Consider the following 24,916-nt stretch of genomic DNA (forward strand, 5'->3'; position numbering starts at 1 on the left):
CTTTGTGTGGCTCAGGAGTCACCCTATGCACATGCATCCGGGAGCAGGTCTCTGTCCCAGGGCTGCAGGCGTCCACACTGTGGTTTCTCTGTGGGAGACCCTCTCCGTGGAGCAGGCCATTCGCTGTGGCGGGGCCCATGAGCAGCCTTCTCTGTGGCAAAATGGACTTGCTTTTGCACACGCCTTGGACCCAATGTTGTGATTTTCAGTTCTACAGTTAGAGAACCCTCGGCAGTTACAGAAACGTCCTGCCACGTTGCTGGCCCACAGAGGAGCCACTAGCCACTGCAGTTGTGGAGCATTTGAAGTGGGGCCAGTCTGACTGAACACAACTCATTGTAAACTTTATCTGCTGGAGTAACCACCATGTGTGGCCAGGGGTGACCTGTTTGAGAACTCAGCTAGAGAAACAGCTGCTTTTTAAATTTGGAAATGGCCAATCCTTCCCTCCCCCAACCATAGCCATTAAGGAACTGTGACAGTCTTGGAATCCCGTCTCAGCTGGGCTACCCTGTTCACGATGAAAGGTCCTTGGCACAGTGACCATGTGACTCCGAGGTGCAGACTGTCGTAGCACAGGAGAGAAGCCGTGACGTCCCGTTCATTGGATATTCAGTCCCTGTCCCGTTGCATCTTTGATATTCCAGATGCCCAGGAAGAGCAAGGTGGTCTCCTTGTTCAGCTTCAAACCTTGAAGTCAGTCATGATTTGGAAATAGAGCCGTCATCACAGTTCATCATGGTGGCTATGGTTTGAACCAGTGCCCCGGAGTAAAGATTGCTGGGGAAGCATTGGTCCCCAGGTTGCTTCTGTGTGTCGCCACAGTGTGACTCCGTGTCATCAACAGATCCCCAGCAGGCTCCAAGTCAGAGAAGCAGCCCACATAAGCGTCTTTGAGCAGGGGTTTGTTGACCATGTGCTGCAAAGACCAATAAATCCAGCAGGAAAGAGCTGCAGGAGAGTTCAGCCCAGACGAGCTACCCAAGGTCAATGTCTTTGCCACTTCTGTGATAGGAAGTCATTACCGCTCACGTAGTTAATATTTCTGGGAAAGGCCTCTGAAAAAGAAAGAAATGCCTATTAAAATCAAAAGAAGGTATTAAAGCCAGAACAATAGCAATAATAACAAAGCAGAGTAGTTGATTCTCGGAGCACAAAAACACGTCCAGTCCCATCCCTCGGAAGAAATTGCCTTCACAGAATGTCACAGAGTCCATCGCATCCTGAGATTGAAACACATTTTGGTAGATGGTTCAAAAGGATTCTGTGAGTCAGAAAGATGGCTGTAGTGGACTGAAAGGAACCTGGTGGCTCTTGGAAATTTTGTCTTGTGTGTGTGCTGCTCAGAATAATCCAGAGACCTCTGAGAGCAGATGGAGATAAGAGAAACTGGAAGATTCTCTGACTCGTGGATTCTGGAATACAGGTTCCCTGGTCCTAGATAACCTTGCAGTCTGTGCCTTAAATCCTGGTGGTACCCAGACACTTTGAATCACACACACACACACACACACACACACACACACACACACAGTGTCTTTTCTTCACTGGGAAAGAACATGTGCCAAAGAATCACTGATTTTTTGTTTGTTCATGTTTTCTTTTTCAGATAGTATTTCCAAATGTTTTAAAAATGCTCAAGAATCAAATGCCAGGAACATTCATCCACAGGCAGTGTTTCTTAGGAACGTGTGGCTTTCTGTGCTGTGTGAATATTTAACATTCTACGAAGTCTCTGTAACCTCATTTATTCTTACGCCAGCTCCCTCACCCCAGGCACATGGAAGGAAACGTATTCACAGAAGGTGACAAATGCCAGGGAGCCCTGGCCCACTTCTTAGCTTTAAAGCTTTTAATCCATCCACGAAATTCTCAGATCATTCATTTCTCCGTTAACTATTTTCAGCACATCACTTTACTGACGATGGGAGGAGTTAGTGGCTTTAATTGCGTTGATTTGAAAGGTTACTGGGATTAACAAGCTTTTTCAAAACTCTGCATCTTTTTGCTAAAAGGATGCCTCTGTGGGTTCCAGAATGATCGCCCTGCCCTCTTAATGGGTGGGGTTTTGTTCAGGCCAAGTCTCTGTGTCACGGCCCCCTGAGAGTCCCTGTTCACATTAAGACCACCACCGCCTGCCGGTCATCCCCACAGAACACTCTCCGACTCCTCAGCCGCCTCCTGAGAAGATGCCCTTTTTGACCAAAGCCTTGTCTGAGAAGCCACCACAGGAAGAGAGCCAGGTGAGCGGTCGCTCCCGCCTCCGCAGGGAAAAGCCATAACAAATACCCTCGCTATCTCAGCAAAGGGAAAAGCCATAACAAATACCCTCGCTATCTCAGCAAAGGAGTTATGTGCTCTGCTCCAAGAGGCTTCGCCTCCTTATTTTGCTCTCATGGAGCCCGTGGTGATCCAGCAGGAAAGTAAAATGTGCTTGGATCTTGACCCAAGCACGTGTGAATTCTATGCATCGCCAGCAAAAATGCAGTCAGCTGACATGACCTGATGTTTTCCGTCTAAAATGGTCACATGTCACTTTACAGAAGTCGTCTTGACAGTGGAAGCATGAATGTGACCATGATTTCATGATGTTGGTGGTGATTTTCTGCTACGAGGACTACAGGGAACAGAACTTGAACTTCACCTGGAACAGTTCCGTGTCTTCTTTATAAAGGACTGTGTTGTCCTTTTGTCACCTTTAAGGAATTAGAATGTGAAGATAGATCATTTTAAATGAGATCACAAGCACACACTTACCATGGACCAGCTCAGCTGTGTGACTCCATGCAGCCCGGTTAGGTATTCAGTGTTCACTTTTCTCTCCACGTGGAGATGATTTGGGTACCGACATCAGTGGATGGATGAATACTAGGTAGGTAGATAGGGAGAGATGATAAGGAGACGGTGGATGGATAGACAGAGAGAGACTGGTACAGAGCAAATTTATGAAATACTGTTTCAGGAGTTGTGACACAATCATAAATAGAATGTCCAACATAATACTTGGCATTGAAGATGCTCCAAAATGTTTCTTTCTCTTTTCCTTTCTTCCTGTCCGTCTTTCTGCTGTGTATTGAGGCATTTTACGTACAGAATACAGACCTATAGATCTACACTGAAACTTTACTTATCAGGGTTTTGAAAATGAAAATATAAAACCTTAGTTAGCTCTAGGAAACAAGTAATCTATCAGTTTACTTCTCAGTGCTGTAATATGTCCAGAGTAAATCAGACAGGAAAAAGAAAACCTCAATTTATGTGTGTTGGTGGGGGCGGGGGTACCCTGGGGACTGAATCCAGGTCCCTGCTCATGCAGAGCAAGCACCCGGCCCCTGAGCTGCCTCCCCTGCCCAGGATAACCCAAAGGTGAACTTCTGGGCTGTGTGGGTGCGACGGTTATATTTCAGGCTGACTTGCAAGTGTTGGGGTGGGGCTTGCTTTCCTTCTCTCCCAGCACCTCCTGCCGAAAACATGTTCATCTGGAGGGAAGTTGGGCATGTCTAATGCAGTTCTTTTGTTTTCAAAGGACAAACACCAAGTCCTCAGAACTTAGGTGGCTTGTCCTAAGTCAGTGATGGCGAGGAAACCCAGGCTTCCGCAGCTGCCCTTACCTGCCACTCTCTGTCCCTCGTGTCTCTCTGAGCCTGGAGAAGGGTGCTCACCAGCTCGCCTCTCTTTGCCGAGGCTGCCCAGGAGAGTGTAACGCCCGTCTTCCTGTCGCCCACCTGTGGCTCCTTGCACTTCTTTTCATCTGAGATTCAGGAAGCGTTCTCTTCTCCGAGTCTCCAGGTTGTGGAGGATTTGAGGGGCCCACTGTGAGCCCTCTTGTTCTGTCTCTTGAGTTTTCTGAACCATTTGAGAAATAAGTGGGAGATCAAAGTGGGGTCTCACCTCTATTGTTGATAAAGACTGGTCTGGAAGATTTCAGGGATGGCCCTGAGGATGGTCCTACCCCAATCCTCGACAAGATGAGTTTCCAGTCCACACTGGCCCAGGGCGGGGACTGCAGGACAGACGGAAGCTCCCCCCAGGGGGGAAACAGGGAGCAGGGTTTGTCTCCCCCCCAGGAGCCAGAGGAGCGGGGAAAGCACTCTTCCCTGTAACAAAAACCTTGATGCTTTCATCATATTACTTAATAAGGGAAAATTTCTTTAAAGTTTTTGAAAACTAAATGTGAGCATCTTTAGAGGGGGAAAAGTTCATGACCATTCACTCTACCTAGGCCACACTCCCTTCCGATCTCTGCCCACCTGCACGCACATCTCCTTTGGTGCCATCGTCACCGACGTGTGTGTGTGTGGGTGGGTGTGTGTGTGTGTGTGCGTCTCTTTTCCTCCATTCCTGCTGTTGTCCTTGACATTATTTCAAACACAGTCCCCTGTTATCAGCGTCACCCACACGGACATGCCCTTTGCATTGCTCTCATTCCCAGCAGGGTTATCCATTTAGCACGCGGCACCTGGGGCTGGATTTTTATTTACCTGAACAAATGCTCAGCCTTCGCGGAGTGGTTGGTTCTTCTCGGAGCTATGTTTAGCTCATAACTTTACACAATGCTGCTTTTCTCCCCTTTCTTTTCAGTGAACAACAACACTCCACTTTGCAAGTTAAAAGTCAGAAAGTTTTATGAGTCCAAACTCTCCATCTGGCTTCCCTCTTGTGCAACTCGAAGAAATAAATATGCATTTATTTCTACTCTCTTTCCCGTGTTTGTACTAGTTTTGAAATTTTGTTTTTAAGTTTTTTGAGCCTTGTGAAATTTATTGCAGTAATGATTCAATATATAGATGCGAATAAAGTAAGTCTGTATACTCACATGCAGCTGTTATTTATTAAATACAGATTTCTTATTCCACGAATTGTTTTTACATAGACCATAATTCATAGTCTAGGAAATCAGATGCAGCAGTGAGCTTAAGTTTTTTAAAATACTTTTGCTTTTCAGAAAATAAATTGACATTTTTTGATCTTATGGTCCAAAGGGCCATAAAACATGCACCTTCTCAAAATGAAAGGTCCATCTTTAATGTTTTGAAAACAGAAACTGTTATTATTTAAGTGTCCATGAGAACCTGAGAGAACACATCACCCATTCTCCAGATGACTTTCACCTATAACAACTTCAGTTAATCTTTAGCTTTAAGGAATTTTTTTTTTAATTTTCTTTTTTGGTTGTACACAATACCTTTATTTTAACATTTATTTTATGTGGTGCTGAGGATCAAACCCATGGCCTCGCATGTGCTAGGCAAGTGTCTACTGCTGAGCCACAACCCCAGCCCTAGCTTTAAGGAAATTTAGTTGATCATAGTCAAGTTGAAGTTAATCACTCTAAAACCAGGGAGTATGCCTGAGTTAGTCAATTTCCTGTCACTATAACAAAATGCATGAGATAATCAACTTGTAAAGAAAAAAAGGTGGTTTTTTGCTCAGAGTTTTGGCAGTCCTAGCCCAAGATTGGTGGACCCACTGCTTTGAGTGAGCAGGGTGGCAATGGCAGGAGCATGTGGCATGTGGCAGAGCAAAGCATCCTGAGCCACCAAGCAGAGAAAGAGGAGAAATCTCTTATGGGGACACACTCCAAATGACCTCTCAGGACCTCCCTCTAGGCCACAGCACCTCTCAGTAGCACTACCCTGGGGACGGAGCCTCAGAGACATGGACCTTTGGGGGTCATTCAACATTTAAACCCTAGTAAGCCCCAAGCAAACAAACAACAACAAAACAAGAAATATTAAAAAAACAAAACAAAACAAAAAAAAAACCTCAGAGCACAGGCCCAGGGGAGGAGTCCAGTAGAGGAAGCTGCAATTACTAAAGAAAATGAGACATTTTTTTTTTTAAAAAAGTGTCTTCTGAGCCAAGTCTCTGAGTCAAAACTTTAGCCTACCTTGTACTTGTAGGACACTGAACCAGTCCGCACAGGACAAGGACCTCCTCCCATTGTCAGGCTGCCTCTGCTCTGGTCTACATTTCTGCCTTGCTGGGTGACAGCCTGTCCCCTCTGGTCGCCCGAGGAGTGTCTGTTTCATCCTCCGTAGTCTGCACTGTGCCTGCCCTTCTGGGAGGAGAGGCAGGGTGGGAGGGGGGATGCGGTGGAGGCCAGGGCTCTGGAAGCAGCCAGTGGATGCCGGTTCTTCCATGGATTCTCATGAGGCCAAGGTCACTGCAGGGGTTGGCCTATATGATGCATGCTGTCACCCAGGTGCTCCACAGGTGTGCTCCACAGGTGTGCTCAACAGGTGTGCATCAAATGAATTCATCCACTCTCACCTTCCCCTCCCTCTCCTCGACTGGTGTCCACCTGACTCTACTGACATCTTGCTTCCCGTCACCTCCCAGGGGAAGAGGAGAACAGGGCTGGTGCACTGCCATGGATCCATCTGCACCTGAGACCCCTGCTCCCTACACCTCACCCTGCATTTGAAATTCTCAACATTCACATGCACCGGCTTCTGCATGCAGTGGGCGGCCACCTCTGTGATCGGATTCTATCTTGTTAGTTACGTCTGCCTCTGGACACTTTTTCCCCCCACTTCACCTGACTGCTTTCTCCAGCCTGAATGTCCTTTGTGATAACTGTATGTTCGTGGTTCTTGGTTAGATGACGCAATCTCCTCCTCTCTTGTCCTTTCTGAGGCTTCAACCAGCCACAGGGTCACATTCTTGCCCTGAACCTCATTGTGTCAAGGCACCATTGCCATCCCAGGGTCTCTGGCCTCCCAACTCCTCAATTCTTAACACAGTGGGTCTCAGCAGCCAGAACCCCGACCTGCCAATGCAGCAGCAGCAGCAGCGTCCCCCAAGCTCTTGGTGAAGGAGCCTATTCTTAGGTCCCAGCCTAGACCCACTGGGTCAGCGACGCTGGGGTGGGATCCAGCAACCTGGGCTCCAGCAGCCTCGCGGGCACTTGATGCTTGACAGAGCTTGAGAACCCCTGCCTCCTGCCTTCCGCCTTCCTCCTGCTTGCATTTTACTAATTTTAGTAGGAAACTTCAGATTTCAGGTCATTTTGTGCCATTTCGACCATTACACAAATAATTTTTATAGGCAATATAAAGCATCAGGATAATTTCCAGAGCTCAGTGAACTGTCTTACCCACGATAAAATGAGATGTAATGAGCAGATGGATAAAGGGACAAATAAACTATCAGCCCATCTCAATCAGGAGGGTTAGATTCTTCCTGGGGATGGGGACAGAAATTTTTCTAATAATGCAAATTTTAAAATGCTGGTAGAGATATAGACAAACAGTACTTATGAATATTAAACAGACTTGGAGAGCCTAAATGGTCTTCCAGTTAATCATGCTTGGAATTACCAAGCATTAGGTATCCCAGCTAATTCCTTAGAATGATGATGGACACATGGAGCTCATTACATTATTGTTCGTACTTTTGTGTCTGTGTTTGAAAAGGTCATAGTAAAAAAAATTTAGTTCTTGAAAGTGGCAGCCGTATCCTCTCCTTGTGTTATAGGCAACCAATTCAAATGGTCTCACTTTTATCACTGCCCATCTGGGTCACAAATGAGATCAGTAATGAGTTTGTGGTGCCTATTTGATAATTTTAATTTTTTTATTATGTGTGTGGATATGTGTGTGTCTTACGTCTATGTACATAGAATGACATGTAGGTGGATAGATGGATGGATTAAAGATAGATAGTTAGATAAGCTATAGTTATTAGTGTTAATGTTGAAAAAATTTCCAAAAGCTAAGATACATGTTCGGTCTATACATTGTTGCTACCTGTGTCAGTTGGGAAATCTTTTAGAGAAACAATTTCACAAGATCCATTTATAGTATCACTAGATGTTAGAATATTTGTACACACAGGGCTGGGATGTAGCTCAGTAATAGAGCACTTGCCTAGCAGGTGAAAGGCCCTGGGTCTTGATTCCTGATACCACAAAGAGAAAAAAAAAAAAAGAATATTTGTACACCTAAAATTGATTTGTTCGAATTTATCCTAAAAGAGGAGAATTCTTATTTCAGAAAAAGATTCGACACAGGAAGGTAGTCCTCCCAGCACTTCTGGCATAATCACATAAAGCCCTGGAAATCCCTCGGTGACTGGTCGTATGGAGATAGCTAAGTAAATGTCCAGATGTTCGTCAGTGTGATCATTAAGATGATGATCATGCAAAGTCTGCTTAGATGGGAAGAAAGAAAACAAGACACAAATTTGATACGTGGTAGGATTTACAACCGTTAAACTTACACACAGAACACTGTTTCTCTTAGGGCGATGTGATCGGTGCCTGATTTCTTTTCCTCCCATTTCTGTTTTTCAATGGAAACATGCGTGCAGCAGTCAGGACAGGGGAATTCCCGGAGCAATTGTTCTCCAAAGCAGGTTAGGCCTTTGGGACCTGGCAAAGGTCCTTGGAGTCCATAAGGAACCTAATATTTTTAAGAGTGACCACATCCTGAGAGGAGGGAGCAGTGTCACCTCTCAGTGTCACCAAAGCTTCTCACCCCCAGCCGCCTTCACGAGAGCCAGTGTCACAGGCTGGTGCAAGGAAGCCAGCTCCGTGGTGTCCCCTCCCAGGGTTGTTTCTGTGGCAGTTTCAACTGTTAGAGGGGATGCTGGTCATCCCGCTGCCTCCTTGTCCTCAGGAAGCAGACCTGGCGCTGGCACTGAGCCCCTCCCCCCAGGCCGTCCTGTCCAGGACTTTGAACTCGGAACCTCAGGAATCACAGGGGTCTCCCCGGGATGTCTTGAGTCGAATGGCAGCTGTGTCATTATTCCACCCACCACTGGGAACCTGACACAGAGCTGCTTCCCACAGCCTCAGCTTGAACGCGCCAAGTAAATGCGTGTTCAGAGAACCCGGGGCCATCCCATAATGCGGCATCACCGCTGCACCCCACCCCTCTTCCCATCTGAAGACTCTCATTTCGGCTGGGTGCTTTCCACCACATCAGCCTTGGCCTCTGCACGGTTCCTGTGTTCTTACTAATCACTGGTGATGGTATTGTTAATCCCAATTATAAAATCATCTCCTGCCATCGGAGACACCAAACTAAAAGGGGCTGAATGAAAAGAAGAAAGAAAACAGCCCAGTGTTCAAGTGCCAGGGCTTCCTATTGTGTGCTTCCGATTGATTTTGTGCACACCAGTTATTCTTTTGTTAATGTTCAGAGAAGGTTCAGGACCCAACACCAAATGAGTGTCCTGAGGTCCGATGCTATCCAAAGCCTTTCGGTTTACAGATTACCCTGCTGGACACACATTTCACTGAGCCAGTTCTAAGGGGGTCCTGGGCCACCATGTCTCAGGGAGGTGTAAAGTCAGAACTGTGGGGGGACCTAGCAAAAGCAAAGGGTTGACTCTGGAATCACCTCGATTTCACCTTTCTTCCCGGGTTGGGTCAGGTGATAGCTGGCCTGGCCCCCCTCGTCCGAGTAGGACGACTTTGTCTTGCATCTGGGTGTTCATACACTGACTGGAACAGCTTTTAGACCTCTTTAAAAATTAATTGTACTTTGATGTCTCACGATCTAAGACCCCCCTGGGCCAACGTGAAATCCCACTGAGGGGACTCTGATCTGACAAGTGGCCATCGCATGGAGCCTTTGATCCTCTGCCCCTCGGGATGCTGGGTTGTAAACAGGACCCGAGTTGTTGTGATTGCTGGTTGGCATGGGGAGAACCCTGGCACTAGCAGCATCCTGGGGCTGCTGCAGCCTGTTGGGTGGAGCTCAGAGCTTGGCTGAGTGTTTCTCCACCTAGAGGTCCCCACGGCAGAGGTGAACAGGACATGGGATGAGCGTCTCCCTGGGACCCTGGAGTACCATGCACTCTGTGCTTGTTGGGTGGCACGAAGCCCTTGCTCCCCATTCCTGGTATCTCGACCTCTGAGGCCCACTGAGGTCTTCCAGCTTTTTAAAAATCAGGAGAAGGGCTGGGGATGCAGCTCTGTGGTAGAGCATATTCCTAGCATGGGTGAGGCCCTGGGTTGAATTCCCAGCATCACCCACAAACACACACAAGATGATCAGAAAGAAAACTTAATTTTAATTTGCTTCCATTTAAAAAAACACACGGAACATCGTATTGCTTATGAGAAAAATGGAGAAACAGCAGGTGAGTTGCCGAGGATAGTTGGAAGGAGCTGTCCTGAGGGTCGGACGGCCTGTGTCTAAAGATGAACAAAAGTTGGAAAAGCCAAAGAGTGGAAGTCAGCTTTGGACACTGACCTTGGTAAAGATGGTTCAAAGGGCTCTGAGGTGACCCTTCCCTGGCAGCACACATCTAACCCTGTGGCCTTCTCTCTGGCAGATGGGGAGCTCTCCATATCCAACGAAGATGACTCCCTGGAAAACGGACCGTCCCTCAGCTCCAGCCAGCTGTCCCTGCCCGCCCTGTCCGAAATGGAGCCAGTCCCCATGCCGAGGGACCCCTGCTCGTACGAGGTGCTCCAAGCTTCAGACATCATGGATGGGCCAGGTAATGCCCCGGGCAGTCACAGCGCAGCACCTCCCCGGGGTCACTCTGGGGGCCTCTGCCGGGGCTGGATGTCAGGTTCTGCTCTGGGCCACCTAAGCACAAAGGTCTGGATATTTAGGTCAAGCTGACCTCATAGGAGTGCTTCCTACATCCTGAATCTAAGAACACGAGAAGAGTGTTTACACACTGTTCTACAGTTTTAAAAAGATCGTTCTATAACCGCCATCATTTTAAAGGAGATGTGTCTGGTTTTTGTAATATTGACAATTTAAAGTATCATTGTCTCATTTTCTTACACTCATCTCTGTCATGAAGGTGAAGAATCCCCACATTTCTGTATAAATTAGTGCTGATCTAATTTGCCTGTTCACAAGGCCTGGCCATACCCCTAAATCTCTAGCTCCAGTGTACTGATGAATGGTTGTATCGGTTTACTGGATACAACTCATTGAATTGTTGATTAAATCACATGCAATTTAGTGGTTAAGTTTGAGCCTGTTGATGGGTGAACTTTGATGCCCTCTGACCATGGCCTCCCTCTTTGGTCCACAGTCACTCCTGTGGCCAATTCTCAGCTCTCAAGGGGTTTGCACAGTGATACTGATGAGCCCTGAGATGGCGTCTCCCAACAGGTAGGACTGGTACATGTGTCAGGAGACCCATCCAGGGCAAGGAACCTCTTGGCAGACCTGGAGGATGGGCAGAGAGGCCACCTCCCTTCTGTTTACCGTGTGCAGATTCATATCCACAGCGGGAGGCCGGGGGCATGGGGTGGTTCACAGAGTTCATTCCTGTGCTTTGCTGTGGGACTTGGCAAGTCCCGGCCACATTGGTGTGCTCGTCACTGGTGATAAGAATGTCCCTTGAGACAGGGAGAATTTAGTGCTCACCGGGATTCTTTGCAAAGCATTTCTGCTGTGATCTCCAGATAGAGGGAGAAAAGGAGGGCGGGACAGGGGAGGAGTCCTTGACAAGCTTGCTCATGGGGACAGTGATAGAGGAGGCAAGAGGATATGCGGCTGAGTTTATTCTCCCCTCCAGGGAATTTTCCAAAGACAGTGATTTATTATCATTTTTAAAATGTCCCACCTTCCTTATGACATTGCATCAGGTGGATGTGATTGTTTTAGTGAAATCTGTCATCCCAGAGAAGTCGTAGACTCTCACTCTGTCACACCCAGGCTGCCAACGTGGTAGGAAGGTGTGCGCTGTCCCCACCCACCATGACAGCTCCCAACTTGAGCCCATCCCACCGTCCCCCTGGGGAAGGAAAAAGTTGGTCCCATTGCAGAGCAAAGGGAAATGGAGAGAACTGAAACAAGTCCACAGGATTCTGGCAACAAGAGGAGAGGGGGTGAGGTGAAAAGAGGTGTCCCCTAGCATCTTGGGCTCATGGATTTGTAGGAGCAGGCCAACAGGAGGTGTCCTGACAACCAGCCTCCCTGCAGGCTGAGGCTCAGTGCTGACCACTGGAGGCCAGAGGACCAGCACTCGAGGCCTGCAGTTTCTATGTGAGCCTTCCACGCTGTCTGCAGAACCTGGCATCCCAGACCTGAGTGCAGACACAGCAAGACCCAGGGGTGACACCCGGACTGCACCAGCACCCTCCCTCTTCCCCCCAAAGGGCACACGGGCCCTGGACAGGGCCAGCACTTGGTTCTGCTCTTGCTGGGCAGAGCTCTTCATCCTTGACCTGTGCACTTTCCCTGCTGTTAGGTTGTCACATCACTGAGCAGCCACAGACAGTGACAAATGCCAAGTTTGAACTGGTGTCATGTTTGACCAGCAAATGTCCTTCCTCCTCTGCTTTCTCCCTCTCGATCCTTCCCCCGCCCTTCTTTCTTCCTCTGCCTTCCCTCTGCCTCCCTCCACGACCCCTCTGCCTGATCAGCTTCCCAGTGTCCTCGCTTTAGCTCCCCACGTGCGTGTGACAGCCTACGGCATGGTGTTCTGCTCTCTTGCTAGCGGGGCCACGTCCCTGTCCTGTGTTCCTGGCTGTCCCCCGCCATCCCGGCCCCTGCTCTGCATCTGTGTAATGTCTCCTGTGTATCATGTGGTTGTCCCCTCAGTGTCTGAAGAGAGTCCCTCTGCCAGTGAGTCTGGAGTCCTCCTGTCCCAAGATCCTACCGCCAAACCAGTCCTGCTACTGCCCCCCAAAAAACCTGCTGCTTTCTCTGGAGACCATGAGGAGACCCCAGTGAAGCAGCTGTCCCTTCTCAAGCAGCCCCCGGCCCTGCCTCCCAAACCCACTACCCGGATTGCCAACCACTTAACAGGTGAGTGGAGACATCCTCGGGGACCCCCAGCCCCTCCTTCCCTTCAAGGGATAACGTCTTTCTCTCTTTCTCTTTGGATCCGAGGCCTGAAGGCCCCGCTCTGGGGTGGCTGTCTTGTGGGATGTGTGGGTGTTTCTCTGTGTGTCTTGGTACATGCAGCCATGACCAGGATTTGTGTCTGTGTCAAAAAGCATTTGATATGCACCTGCCAGCCATCTGCCAAGAGCCCTCAGTCCTGTGTATCTGTAAATATGTGCGTGGCATCCATGTGACTGATGCAAGATTAGTTGCCTGGGCAAATAGATTCAGCATCAGACGATGGCAGAGATAAAGAATAGTGCCTAGTTTCCTTCATAATGAGTGTGTCAGGCTTTTAAATGTTGTGTTTTTAACTTACTGATCTAAATACCACTATAGTTCTATTAAAATTCTTTTCAGGGGCTGGGGGTGTAGCTCAGTGGTAGAGCACTTGACTAACGTGCAAGGCCCCAGGTTTAATCTCCAGCATGACAAAAAAAAAATAAAATAAAAAATAAAATATAAAAAAATTCATTTCAGTACTGTCTTTTCTCTTTAAAAAGGAAGAAAGAAAACCAGAGTCAATAGTCTGTAAAGTATTTGGGAATTGCTTTCAGAGGAAGAATAAGCTAGAAATATTGTCCTCACATGAATTCTGATTTTATTCTTCCTAAGGGGTTAATGAATGCATCCACGGTTGTTAAGCTGGGTACCCAGTGAAATTGCTTTTCACCGCACATTGACACCTGAGTCGGATACCACCTTGTGACCAGAGGTTATAGTATAATCAGATACTTAAAGATTTTAGAGAACCTTGATCATAATCCTAGCAGCTTCCAATCATGTGTTTGGTATTTTTTAAATTTATTTATTTATTCTGTTTTGTTACACATTATAGCAGAATGCATTAAAATTCATATTACACATATAAAATACAATTTTTCATGTCTCTAGTTGTACACAAAGTAGAGTCATGCATGTACTTAGGTTAATGATGTCCCTGTCATTCCACCTTCTTTCCTACCCCCATAACCCCTTCCTTCCCCCTCCTCTTTGCCCTATACAAAGTTGCTCCATTCCTCCCATGCTCCCCTTCACCCTCATTATGGATCAGCATCCACATATCAGAGAAAACATTTGATCTTTGTTTTTTTTTTTTTTTGGAATTGGCTTACTTCACTTAGCATAATATTCTCCAACTCCATCCATTTACCTGCAAATTCCATGATTTTATTCTCTTTTAATGCTGAGTAACATTCCATTGTATATGTATACCACAGTTTCTTTATTCATTCATCTATTGAAGGGCATCTAGGTTGATTCCACAGTTCACCTATTGTGAATTGTGCTGCTATAAACATTAGTGTGGCTGCATTACTATAGTATGCTGTTTTTAAGTCCTTTGGGTATAAACTGAGAAGTGGGATAGCTGGGTCAAATGGTGGTTCCATTCCAAGTTTTCCAGGGAATCTCCATACTGCTTTCCAGATTGGTTGCATAAATTTGCAGTCCCACCAGCAATGTATGAATGTGCCTTTCCCCCCACATCTTCTCCAATACTTATTGTTGTTTGTATTCTTTTTTTTTTTTAGAGAATTTTTTAATATTTATTTTTTAGTTTTCGGTGGACACACATCTTTATTTTTTTATTTGTATGTGGTGCTAAGGATCGAACCCAGCGCCCCGTACGAGCACGCTACCGCTTGAGCCACATCCCCAGCCCGTGTTGTTTGTATTCTTAATAGCTGCCATTCTGCCTGGAGTGAGATGAAATCTTGGAGTAGTTTTGATTTGCATTTCTCTAATTGCTAGAGATGTTGAAATTTCTTCATATATTTGTTGATCAATTGTATATCATCTTCTGAGAAGTGTCTGTTCAGTTCCTTACTCCTTTTATTGCTTGGGTTATTTGGTTTTTTTAAGATTATTTTTAAGATTTTTGAGTGCTTTATATATCCTAGAGATTAGTGCACTCTCTGATGTTTGTGTGGTAAAAATTTTCTCCCATTCTGTAGGCTCTCTCTTCACCTCACTGATTATTTATTTTACTGAGAAGAATCTTTTCAGATTGAATCCATTCCATTCATTGATTCTTCATTTTATATCTTGGGCTATAGAAGTCTTGTTAAGGAAGTCGGGGCCTACTCCAACATGATGAAGATTTGGGCCTACATTTTCTTCTACTAGGTGCAGGGTCTCTGGTTTAATTCCTAGGTCCTTGTGCATGGTGAGAGAGAGAGAGGGGCTCAGTTTCATTTTGCTGCATATGGATTTCCAGTTTTCCCAGCACCATTTGTTGAAGTGGCTCTTTTGTGTTTGATATTTTTCTAAAGAGTTTCTACAGCATTTTATAGCATGCAGTGGGGCTGGTGATAGGCAAGAATATACCCCTCTCTTTTAATAGAAAACTGAAGTCCAAGAAAAATAGGTCCTTTTCCAGGCTGACAGGAATTGTTCAGTAGCAGCATGATGTGACCCTGAGTTTCTTACCTCCTGCAGAGGCAGATGCTGTTCCTGTCCTAGTCGAGTGTCTGTCCGACTTCAGCACAGTCTTGCTCCAGACTGCTCTGCTCATGCATAGTCCAACCCAGTTGTGTATTTGTGGCAAATGTCCCTCTAAAGGGACTGTTCAACACATTAGTAGCCCTCCAGTTCAAGGCCCAGAAGTTTAAATCACAAAGGACAAATAGCCCCCCACGCTTTGATCTGAGAGATGCCTACTGCCCATGTCTCTCTAGAATAAAAATTGAATATTGCTGTACGTGTGATCTTACCACCTGCTTTTAGTGCTTAATGACACATTGTGAGCTGATTCTCATGTTAGTAAATATTCAGTATATAATATTTATATAGTAAATATTCCACAATGTGATTTTATTAGCTGCTTGGCGTCCATCAAGAATTACTGGGTGGGCACTGCCTTCTCTCTTGTAAAACCCCAACAGTGAACACCTACAACAGCCTACATCTATCTTTATAAGTATGTCCAGGTTTCCCTCGTTTATCTCTAGGACTAGAATTGCCAAGTCAAAATTTACGTGACTTTTAAACCTCTGGTATCAAATTTCTCTTAAGAAAGGTTAAATATTGTCCAAAATAAACCCCTACATGACATGGAGCACTTTTTTTTTTTATCCAACAGCCTTACTATAGACAGAATACTGCACTAAGTATCAAAGTGAATTCTGCTCTGTGACAAGTTAATGGGGACATGTACAGTGAGCCCTCCCTGGGCCTGGGTTCTGTATCCGTGATTCAACCAACACAGATCAGAAATATCTGGGGGGAAAAAAATCATTTCTACACCAAAAGAGTACAAACTTTTTTCCTTATCATTATTCCCTAAATAATACCATATGACTCTTTACAGAATACGTTGTAGTAGGTATTATGGGTCATGTAGAGATGGTTTAAAGTGCACGGGAGAGTATGCAAAGGCTGCACCCTTTTCTATCAGGAACTTGAACATCTGTGGGTTTGGGTATCCATGAGGGTCCTGGAACCAGTGCCCCACAGGTGGCAAGGGACAGCTGAATTACCTGGATATAGCAAATAGAGTGCTCCGGTACCTGAGCCTGTGGTTCAGGGCAGCCTCACAAAGGGGCCCCTGGAGAAGGCTGAGGGCGTGTGAACCATGAAGGTCATTTATGGAGAAGGAGAGAAAGGATTCCAGGAAGGAAGACCCTGGGCTCAGAGGTGACCGTGTTGGGGCATTGAAGAGTTGCCTGAGCTGGGGTTCTCGGGCTGTACGGAGAGACAGGTCCCTAGGTAAGGGCGTGTGGAGATCCAGATCTCCTTCCCTGGGCAGGGGAAAGCTTCGGAGGTTTAGGAGCACCGGGTGGTAGGACAGAAACCACCCTCTCCCAGGTCACTGTGTAGAATGAGCAGAAAGAGGAGAAGGTCGAAGGCCCGTTAGAGGAGTGACGGAGGCAGCTCTGGGCTGTGTACTCCAAGACTGCTGGTGGAATGAAACGGAATGACCTGAGCCAGGGAGGCTGCTCCCTCCAGCCTTTGCAGTCTGAGCTGACAGGCCTCTGGGGCAGCAGGAAAAGCGCAGACCAGGGTGAGGCATCAGAGAATCCCGGAACTCACCACACTCTCTGATTTAGCTAGTTACCTAATGGATGGAGGCCCTCTGGAGCTGAGCCTTGGCTCTGAAGCTGGAGTGGCTGCTGTCCATGGGACTCTGTGTGTAGGAGACTGAAAAAAGTCAGCAAATAGAGTGCTCCGGGCCTCCCTACTCCTTCCCCAAGAGGGTAGACTATTCCCTCTGAATATCACCGCCATACGACTTGTATCAAGTGCACAGAAACAGCTCAGTGGTAGAGTGCTTGCCTAGCACATGTGAGGCACTGTGTTCGAACCTCAGCACCACCTAAAATAATAAATAAATAGGATTAAGGTATTTTGTCCATCTACAACTAAAAAAATATTTTAAAAAATACATTGTATCCTTGCTGTATACCATATATATATATGGTTAAAAAAAAAAAGAATAACATCTTTGGAGAGATCTATGGTCTGCGAGCTTATTACTATCCTTTTGGGTCTAAACTCATTAAACTTATTTAATTTTTATAAGTGAGCGATCAGTCATAGTGAATCTGCATCACCAAGAGGCAGCTCCATTAACCCTGTTCTGTTACTAATTACTCTAGAGACATCTGGCCCATGTCAGAAGGAATTAATAAACTCGGAATTCCAGAGCTGTAAATGGAGACGTATGAGTGTGAGCATGTTCTCCGTGTCTTGTTCTGTTGACATGTTTGAAAGGAAACACAGGATAATTGAAAGACCCCAGGGGTGATTAAGAGAGAGTGACAGTGGTTAATGATCTGGATGGGTGTGCTGGAGGAAATAAGGCCCTGGACCAGAGCTGCTTCCAAGTTCAGGATCAAGGAGTCACATTCAAAATCATCCCTACCTTGACCTTTGCTTCCACTCTCCCAGGAATTCGCAGTGAGCTTGCAGAATATTTGCCGTTCTTCTCTGCTCTCCAGCCTGGCTGAGAGAGGCTCTCTCAGACCATCTTCTTCTCTTGTTCTCTCCCATCTCATCTTCCCCACCATCAGCCTGCACAGTGGCATGTAATACAGGGTCCGGAGTTTTGGGGTATCAGGTTCCTGCCTTTATGGAAGGAAATTCTCCAGCGAAGCTGGTTGTGTTCTGAGTTTGCTCTGAGGTGAATGAATCTCAAAGTAGATTCTTATTAGAATGATAGATGTCCCCCCAAAAAAAGGGCAGAGACCCCTGTCTTCTACCTAAGTGTTCATCAGTCACCTCTCAGGCATCCTGACCCCAAAATCCAATGTTAAGCATTAAGTGAACAACCCACACCTTCTCCATAAAGTACCCTGTAACGACAGTCCAATGAAGACGAATCCCAGCCAGGCATGTGGCACACACCTGTAATCCCGACTATTCAGGAGGCTGAAGCAGAGGATCACAAGTTCAAGTCCAGCCTGGGCAAATTAGGGAGACCCTGTCTCAAAATATTTTTTTTTGAAAGGGCTGAAGATGTAGCTCAGTGGTAGAGTGCTGGCCTACTATGCACAAGACCCGGGTTCAATCCCTTGCCAAGAATAATCACTGTAGGCCAGGCGCAGTAGAACACTCCCATTATCCCAGTGATTCAAGAGACTGAGGCAGGAGGATCATGAGTTCAAAGCCAGCCTCAGCAACTTAGCAAGGCCCTGAGCAACTCAGCCAGACCCTGTCTCAAAATAAAATATAAAAAAGGGATAGGGATGTTAAGTACCCCTGGGTTTAATCCCTGGTACTGAAAAAAGGTCAATTTACTTGATAGCTCTGCTTCACAGCTTGACATTCACAATTGTGTTAATAATGGCAGCCAAAATTTTAAGAACTTTATCATGCAGCATTCAGTCCTGTGATGTAGATACCTCATTCTTACCTCCTTTGCATCGAAGATGAAAGCAAATTTGGAGAAGTTAAATGACTTAACCATGATTCCACAGAGAAGGAACCCTAACCCATTCTGTTTAACTCCAAATCCTCACTTATAATCATTAGTTTATACCAAGATGCTTATTCCATTGTTTTTTTTATATCATCAGCTTTCTTTCTTTTTTTAGCTTTGTATGTATTAATCCAATTAATAAATTAGAAAATCTGCTTCTTTATTTTAATAACTTACATTAGTTTCCTTGGGCTACTCTAAAAAAAAAATGAGACAGACTGGGTGGATTAGACAACAGAAGTCTATTTTCTTCAGTCCCAGAGGCTAGAAGTCCAGGATCAAGGCCTGGCACATTTCACATCTGGTCGGACTCTCTCCCTGGCTCATAGACCTGCTGCTTTCTTACTTGCAGGGGGAAGAGAAAGAGGGGGAGAGAAAAAGAGAGAGAGAGAGAGAGAGAAAGAAAGAGAGAGAGAGACAGACAGAGAGAGAGAGAGAGAGATCTGGTGTCTCTTCTTATAAAGACACTAATCCTATCAAGTTAGGATCCCAACCTTATGACCTTGCTTAATTAGTTCCTACTCCAAATATGGTCACTCTGCGGTTAATCCTTTGTCATATGAATATGAGGCGAGGTGGGGACACAATTCAGTCCACAATTCACAAATGTTCTCTAGTCTTTTAAAAATAAGTAGTGTCCTCAAAGCACTTGGTTACCACGGGAGGATCTTGAGTTCAGTTTGATTGGATTTCAAAGAACAGACCAAAAGGAGATGGTCCATAGAGCCAGCCGGGAACAGAGGCAAATCACATGGGCAGTGTTGGCCACCGTCAGAGGCAGTGCAGAAGAGAAAAGGGACCGCCACTGGTCCCTAAAAGCAGATCCTTCTGATAACCCAAACCTGCCCAGGGCTTACTTGCACCTGGAATACAGGTGACTTTCTACGGTCGGTCCTTCATATCTGTGGGGTCCCCACTTTCAGATTCGACCAACTGCAGTCAAAAATATTTAGAGGGGAAAACAATTTTAAAAGTATAATAACAAACAATATGAATTTTAAAAATAGGGCATAAAAATCACTCTATTCATCTAGCATTTTCACTGTATCAGGTCTTATAAGTTAAATCTAGAGGTGATTGAAGTATTCAGAAGGATTGTGTAGGGTCTGGGCAGCCCTTAGCCATTTTATGTAAGGGACTGGTGCATCCACTGATTTGGGAACACGTCTGCAGGGTTCCTGGAACCACTTCTCAGTATTGAGGATACCACTTCTCAGTATTGAGGGGTGGCTGTATGTTCTGGGATCTTAGGTGATTGCAGATTTCGACATTGCTAAAGTGTTTGCAGCTATAATTTTGCCTGACAAATGGCACATGTGCCCTGTGGGATTTTCAGCCCTAGCGCTTACGCATGTCTGATGAGAATAGAAACCCAGTGTTTGTCAAGCCAAGACCATAGCTGTCCCTCTGGTTCTGTGAACATGGTCAGGGCTCCACAGTGGCATTCTGATGTGTGAATTCATCTTGACCCTCTGTCGCCTTCTGATCCTCTCTCTTCGCTTCTCAACAACCCCCCCCCACCTGCCACCTCCCTCCTGTTCAGCCCTGCACAGTCATGCACCTCTGCCTCTGTCCCTGCCTTCCCTCCTGGTGTCCTGCTCTGACAGTGCAAGAAAGCAGGTTGGAATGCCAAGAACGTGGACTTCACTTGTGCCTCCAATTGGAAACAATGAATTGTAACCTGGAAGACAGAGAGTCTTAAAGTCCATGCTCCCTTGGTAACTGTGGTTTTTGAAGATGTTCTGGCCCTTTAGGTGATGCCCAGTGGAGCACACCTGCAGATGGACACACAGAAGAGGCTGAGGAAAGCACATTTACTATCTCCACGGGTCCCAGGGACGGCAGCACCACAGAGCACACCATGCAGGGCTACTTAAAGGTGGGGGGAGCCTTGGAGCAATCAGGGGTCAGAAAGGGGGAGCCAGGGGAAAGCCGAGGCCAGAGCCTTTCCTGGGGTTTCTGCAGGAAACCATTTAGGATTAGCTACTTTGAGTAATTTCAACCAGCCTTGTTGCACAAGGGTGGCCTCGGGTTGCCTGGTGCCTGGCCCTGGTGGAGGAGGGGTCTGGCTGTCCTTTACATGAGAAAGTCATGCTCCTGGCCACCCCTAACAACAGGCTAGACCCAGTCAGAAAAACTCACAATATACAGAACATTTAAAATGTGGATAGAAGGAATTGACTTTTTACAGCGATTTCTCCATGTTTTTCCAATCTTGGTTTTCTTTTCTCAAAATGCAGACTTTCTTTTTCCTGTAATACCTGTATGGATTATTTATTGATCAAAACTTTTTAAAATGTATTCTAATTTGTTATATATAACAGCTGAATGCATTTCAGTTCATGTTACACACACAGAGCACAATTTTTCATGTCTCTGGTTGTACACAGAGTCACAGCACATTTTTAAAGGGTGCTTGCTGCTCTGAATTCTACAACCAGAGCAAGATTGTAGCAAAATGCCTGTTTCTCTTTTTTCTTTTCATTTCTCCTCCCTCCTCCTCCTCCTCCTCCTCCTCCTCCTCTTCTTCTTCCTCCTCCTCTTCTTCTTCTTGTAGCACTGTTGGGTTGGAGATTTAATTGACTCAGCAATCACATTTGGAGGGCCCACTCTGTGCAGGTGTTCTGCTAAGCCCTCATATTGCTAAGGCAGCTGCAGGCAGTAATTAGCTACAGAAAATGTTCATCGTAAGGAGGGAGACAAAGGACGCTAAAGAAATTCAAATAAGAAGAGGTCAGATCCTTTTGGAGGGATACAGAAGAGGATCACCATGGGGACGTGTTTAAGTCGGGCCTTAGGGGTGAGTTCAGTTTTGACAGGTAGGTGTTGAGAAAGAGCTTGTTCTTCAACAACAAGTAGAACAGACACGGCACCTAAGTATGAGGCATGTCGTGCTCAAGAGATAACAAACAGTCCTGCGTGATAAGGATTCGGGATTCTTGTAGCGTAGTCATGAAAGTGGGGGCTGGGAGTGTGGCAAAGGGAAACTGGGAAGCCTCGGATGCCAGGCGGGGTCTTTAGCTTGGTAGGAGAGAGTGGCCTCCTGTGTGGACTCTGAGCATCAACTGCTAGATTTTAGCACCTCCCCTTGATCTTCTTGGGAAAGAAGTGGACATTGATGCTCTTGAACGGATGTGCAACTCCATACATAAATGTCACCAGAGGGATATTTATCATCCACCTGAAATCCACCCATTGCCCTTGTTATTCCTCTTCGATGTTTAAAAACATCCAGGGAAGCCGGGCGCAGTGGTGCATGCCTGCAATCTCCGTGGCTTGGGAGGCTGAGGCAGGAGGATTGCAAGTTCAAAGCCAGCCTCAGCAACTTAGTGAGGCCCTAAGCAACTCCGTGAGACCCTATCTCAAAATAAAATACAAAAGGGCTGGAGATGTGGCTCAGTGATCAAGTGACCCTGAGTTCAATCCCCAGTACCTTAAAAAAAAAAAAAAAAGTCCAGGGGAATCTTCACAAGGGTAGGGATTCAGTGGGCCTTGTTTCTTGCTGGGTTTTTAGCTAACGCTGCCCAGCAGAGAATAGGAGGCCCTCAGAAGAGGGAGGCCCCTGCTGCTGAAGGCCCTTCTGGATGGCTTGGAGGATCATTTGCCCGAAAGTTCAAAGCAGGATACTGGCTTCTCTAGGGAAAGTAAGCAGAATATTCTCCAGCTCTGAATCCTGCCATACATGAAATCCCACTCCTCCGCATTCTGTAGTGTTCACAGGAAACATGGAAAAGCCACCTTGTGTAGTATCTTGTACTCACTTGCCAGGTGACAGCCTCCCATTGGCCAAACTCATGGTCCAGCCCCAGGTCCCAGGGAGTGCCCCAGGAAATTCAGGGAGAGTGGGTGGGCCTTCCAGACCCACACTTCAGGTGGTCTCACCAGCCACCAGCCATCAATGCAGGGCGTGACCTCCAATGATGTACAAATATATCAGAGATATGTTTATTTCTATATATTTATAAATGCCCCAGAGAGAGTCAAGGTGAGCGATGAGCTGCAGCCATCTTATTTTCCCTTTACAATACTTCTGTGGGCCGTGTTTGGACTGATTTGTCCCTTCACCATGACTATCCTACCTCTTAGTCATTCTACCAATGGCCTAGGTAGTGTTTTCTTGCACCTGATCTAAATTTATATCCTTCGAACTTCACGGCCCTATCCGTCATTCTAGTGCTGAGAGAGCGCATGAGCAGCTCTCGGATAACCCTCCCGACTGTGATTTTGCCTGGATTGCCTCTCAGCTCCCGGCTGAGTCCCAGACAGCAGCCATCCTGGGCCCGCCCTGTTGTGGGCACTGTGGGATCTGGCCTCCTTTCAGCTGGCCGTCCCTGGACCTCTCAACTTCCATATGTCTGTCCTGCAGCAGGCTCAGATGTCACAGCTCAGGGACCAGTTGCAGGGCCCTCTCCTGTCCTGCTCTGTCTGCTGTGGATAGCACTGGTCCTTGGCTACAAAAATACACAGTATAATATATTTTTTACATAGGTGACTTATAATGTCTAAAAAAATATGCAGTGGTCTTATCGACAGCTATGACAGCCACATGCCATCCCGGTCTGGGGGAGAAAGCCAGATCTGAGGCATCGGACATGAGCTCCATTCTGTACCCTTGTTTCTCTCTGCACCAACCCTCTCGCCACAGGGGACCAGCCAGCACATTTTGCCTCTGACGGAAGCAAAGTGCCAGGCCACCTTATTATGGTCCTTCGGGGGGCCTGGTGTGCTGAAGGAATCGATAGAGCTCTCTGAGCTCCCTAGTGCAGGCCAGGAGGGATCTCATCCAGCAGGTCAGTGATGCCGGACTTTGATTTCAAAGTTCTAAGTACATTTCTGGTTGCCCTCCGTGCTTTCAGGTTTAAAGCCCATATCTCTGAGAGGAGATCAAAGCATCTAAAACACTGAAATCAGGTGCCAAAGGACTGAGAAATTGTTACAACGCCTTTGTTCATTAGGCACTAAGTGCTACTATCCCTGACAGGTCCTGGTGATGCACGAACAGTTACAAAGGGCTCCTGCAGCAGGTGCCAATTGGAAAGTTCATTTGTGGTAGTGAGAAGAGAAGCTAGAGGTGTCAAAAATTCTTAGAACTAGAAGTGTTTCAGATTTTGGAACTTTTTTTTAGATTTTTATACTATTTGCACATATACACAATAAGCTATCCTGGAGACGGGACCCAGGTCTATATACAAAACTCATGTGTGTTTCATATACACCTGGTTCACTTAGCCTGATAGTAATTGGGTGGGACGGGGTCGGGGAGATTGAACCCTCACTCATGCTAGGCAAGTGCTCTACCACTGGGCTACGTTCTCAGTACTTTCTGTTTTATTTTGAGACAGGTTTTTGTCACCGGTTTCTTAAGATAGTATGGCCACCTCGTAGCTGAGGCTGGCCTCAAACTTGTGATCCTCCTGCCTCGGCTTTCTGAGTCTCTGGGACTACAGGTGTGCTCCACCCAAGCGACTCCTGATAGTGACTTTACACAGTATTTTTAGTGCACCTGCATTTTGACTGCAACCTGTCACACGAGGTCAGGGGTGGGATTTTCCACTCCGGAAAATCATATCAGCACTTTGAACTTCAGACTGGCGACGTTCCACCTGTATTCATTTAGCCCACACTTTTCTCACTCATAGCCCTCGGTCCTGTGGCCCCAGAACTGACTACAGAATTAATCCTGCATTTTTGTGTCCTTGTCTGAAGTCATAAGCCATAGCTATGTCATTGCTTGGAATTAAGACCATCTTGGATTTTATGGCTCTGTGACACAGTTTGGGTTTATTTTCCTTGTTCCCTGCAAATCAAATGTTCTCTCTTTCTCTTTCTTTCTTTTTTTTTTTTTCGGTTTCTTTCACTCCATCAACTGAGACAGCTTTATGAACACCCCACATCCCTGTCAATCAGGCTGCAGGAGGACACAGTGTATACTGTACTCTAGCAGTCCCCACCACCGTAGGCACTACCCATGCAAGAGGCAGAGTGTCCCCCAACATGAGGAAACAGCCCAGATCCTGTAGATACAAAGCAAGGTGCTGTCCAGGGAAAAGGCAGCATTTTTATCCCCGGATTTTTACAGGTGAGGAGACTGAATTCTAAAAAGGCTAGATACCTTTCCCAGCTAGTTGATGGCAAGGAATTTGGTTTTTCTGATTCCAAGTTCCATGTTCTTTCCCATGGGCTCTCA

The 24,916-nt window shown here is 46.4% G+C and overlaps 1 protein-coding gene across 11 annotated transcripts in view; it reads left to right on the plus strand.

The window, feature by feature from the left end:
• Positions 1 to 24,916, plus strand: part of Phactr1 (phosphatase and actin regulator 1) — a 486,260-nt gene that overhangs the window by 394,389 nt on the left and 66,955 nt on the right. For 8 of the 11 annotated variants that reach the window (XM_040282130.2, XM_040282134.2, XM_040282133.2 and 5 more), the window contains 2 exons: positions 10,288 to 10,455; positions 12,525 to 12,731. In XM_040282130.2, coding sequence (XP_040138064.1) covers positions 10,288 to 10,455; positions 12,525 to 12,731 — 375 coding nt within the window. The remainder of the gene's footprint in view (positions 1 to 10,287; positions 10,456 to 12,524; positions 12,732 to 24,916) is intronic. The other 3 variants (XM_040282135.2, XM_013359655.4, XM_013359656.4) reach the window with 1 other exon arrangement.

Source organism: Ictidomys tridecemlineatus, chromosome 8 (genome assembly GCF_052094955.1).
Source record: "Ictidomys tridecemlineatus isolate mIctTri1 chromosome 8, mIctTri1.hap1, whole genome shotgun sequence".
Classification (NCBI taxonomy): domain Eukaryota; kingdom Metazoa; phylum Chordata; class Mammalia; order Rodentia; family Sciuridae; genus Ictidomys; species Ictidomys tridecemlineatus.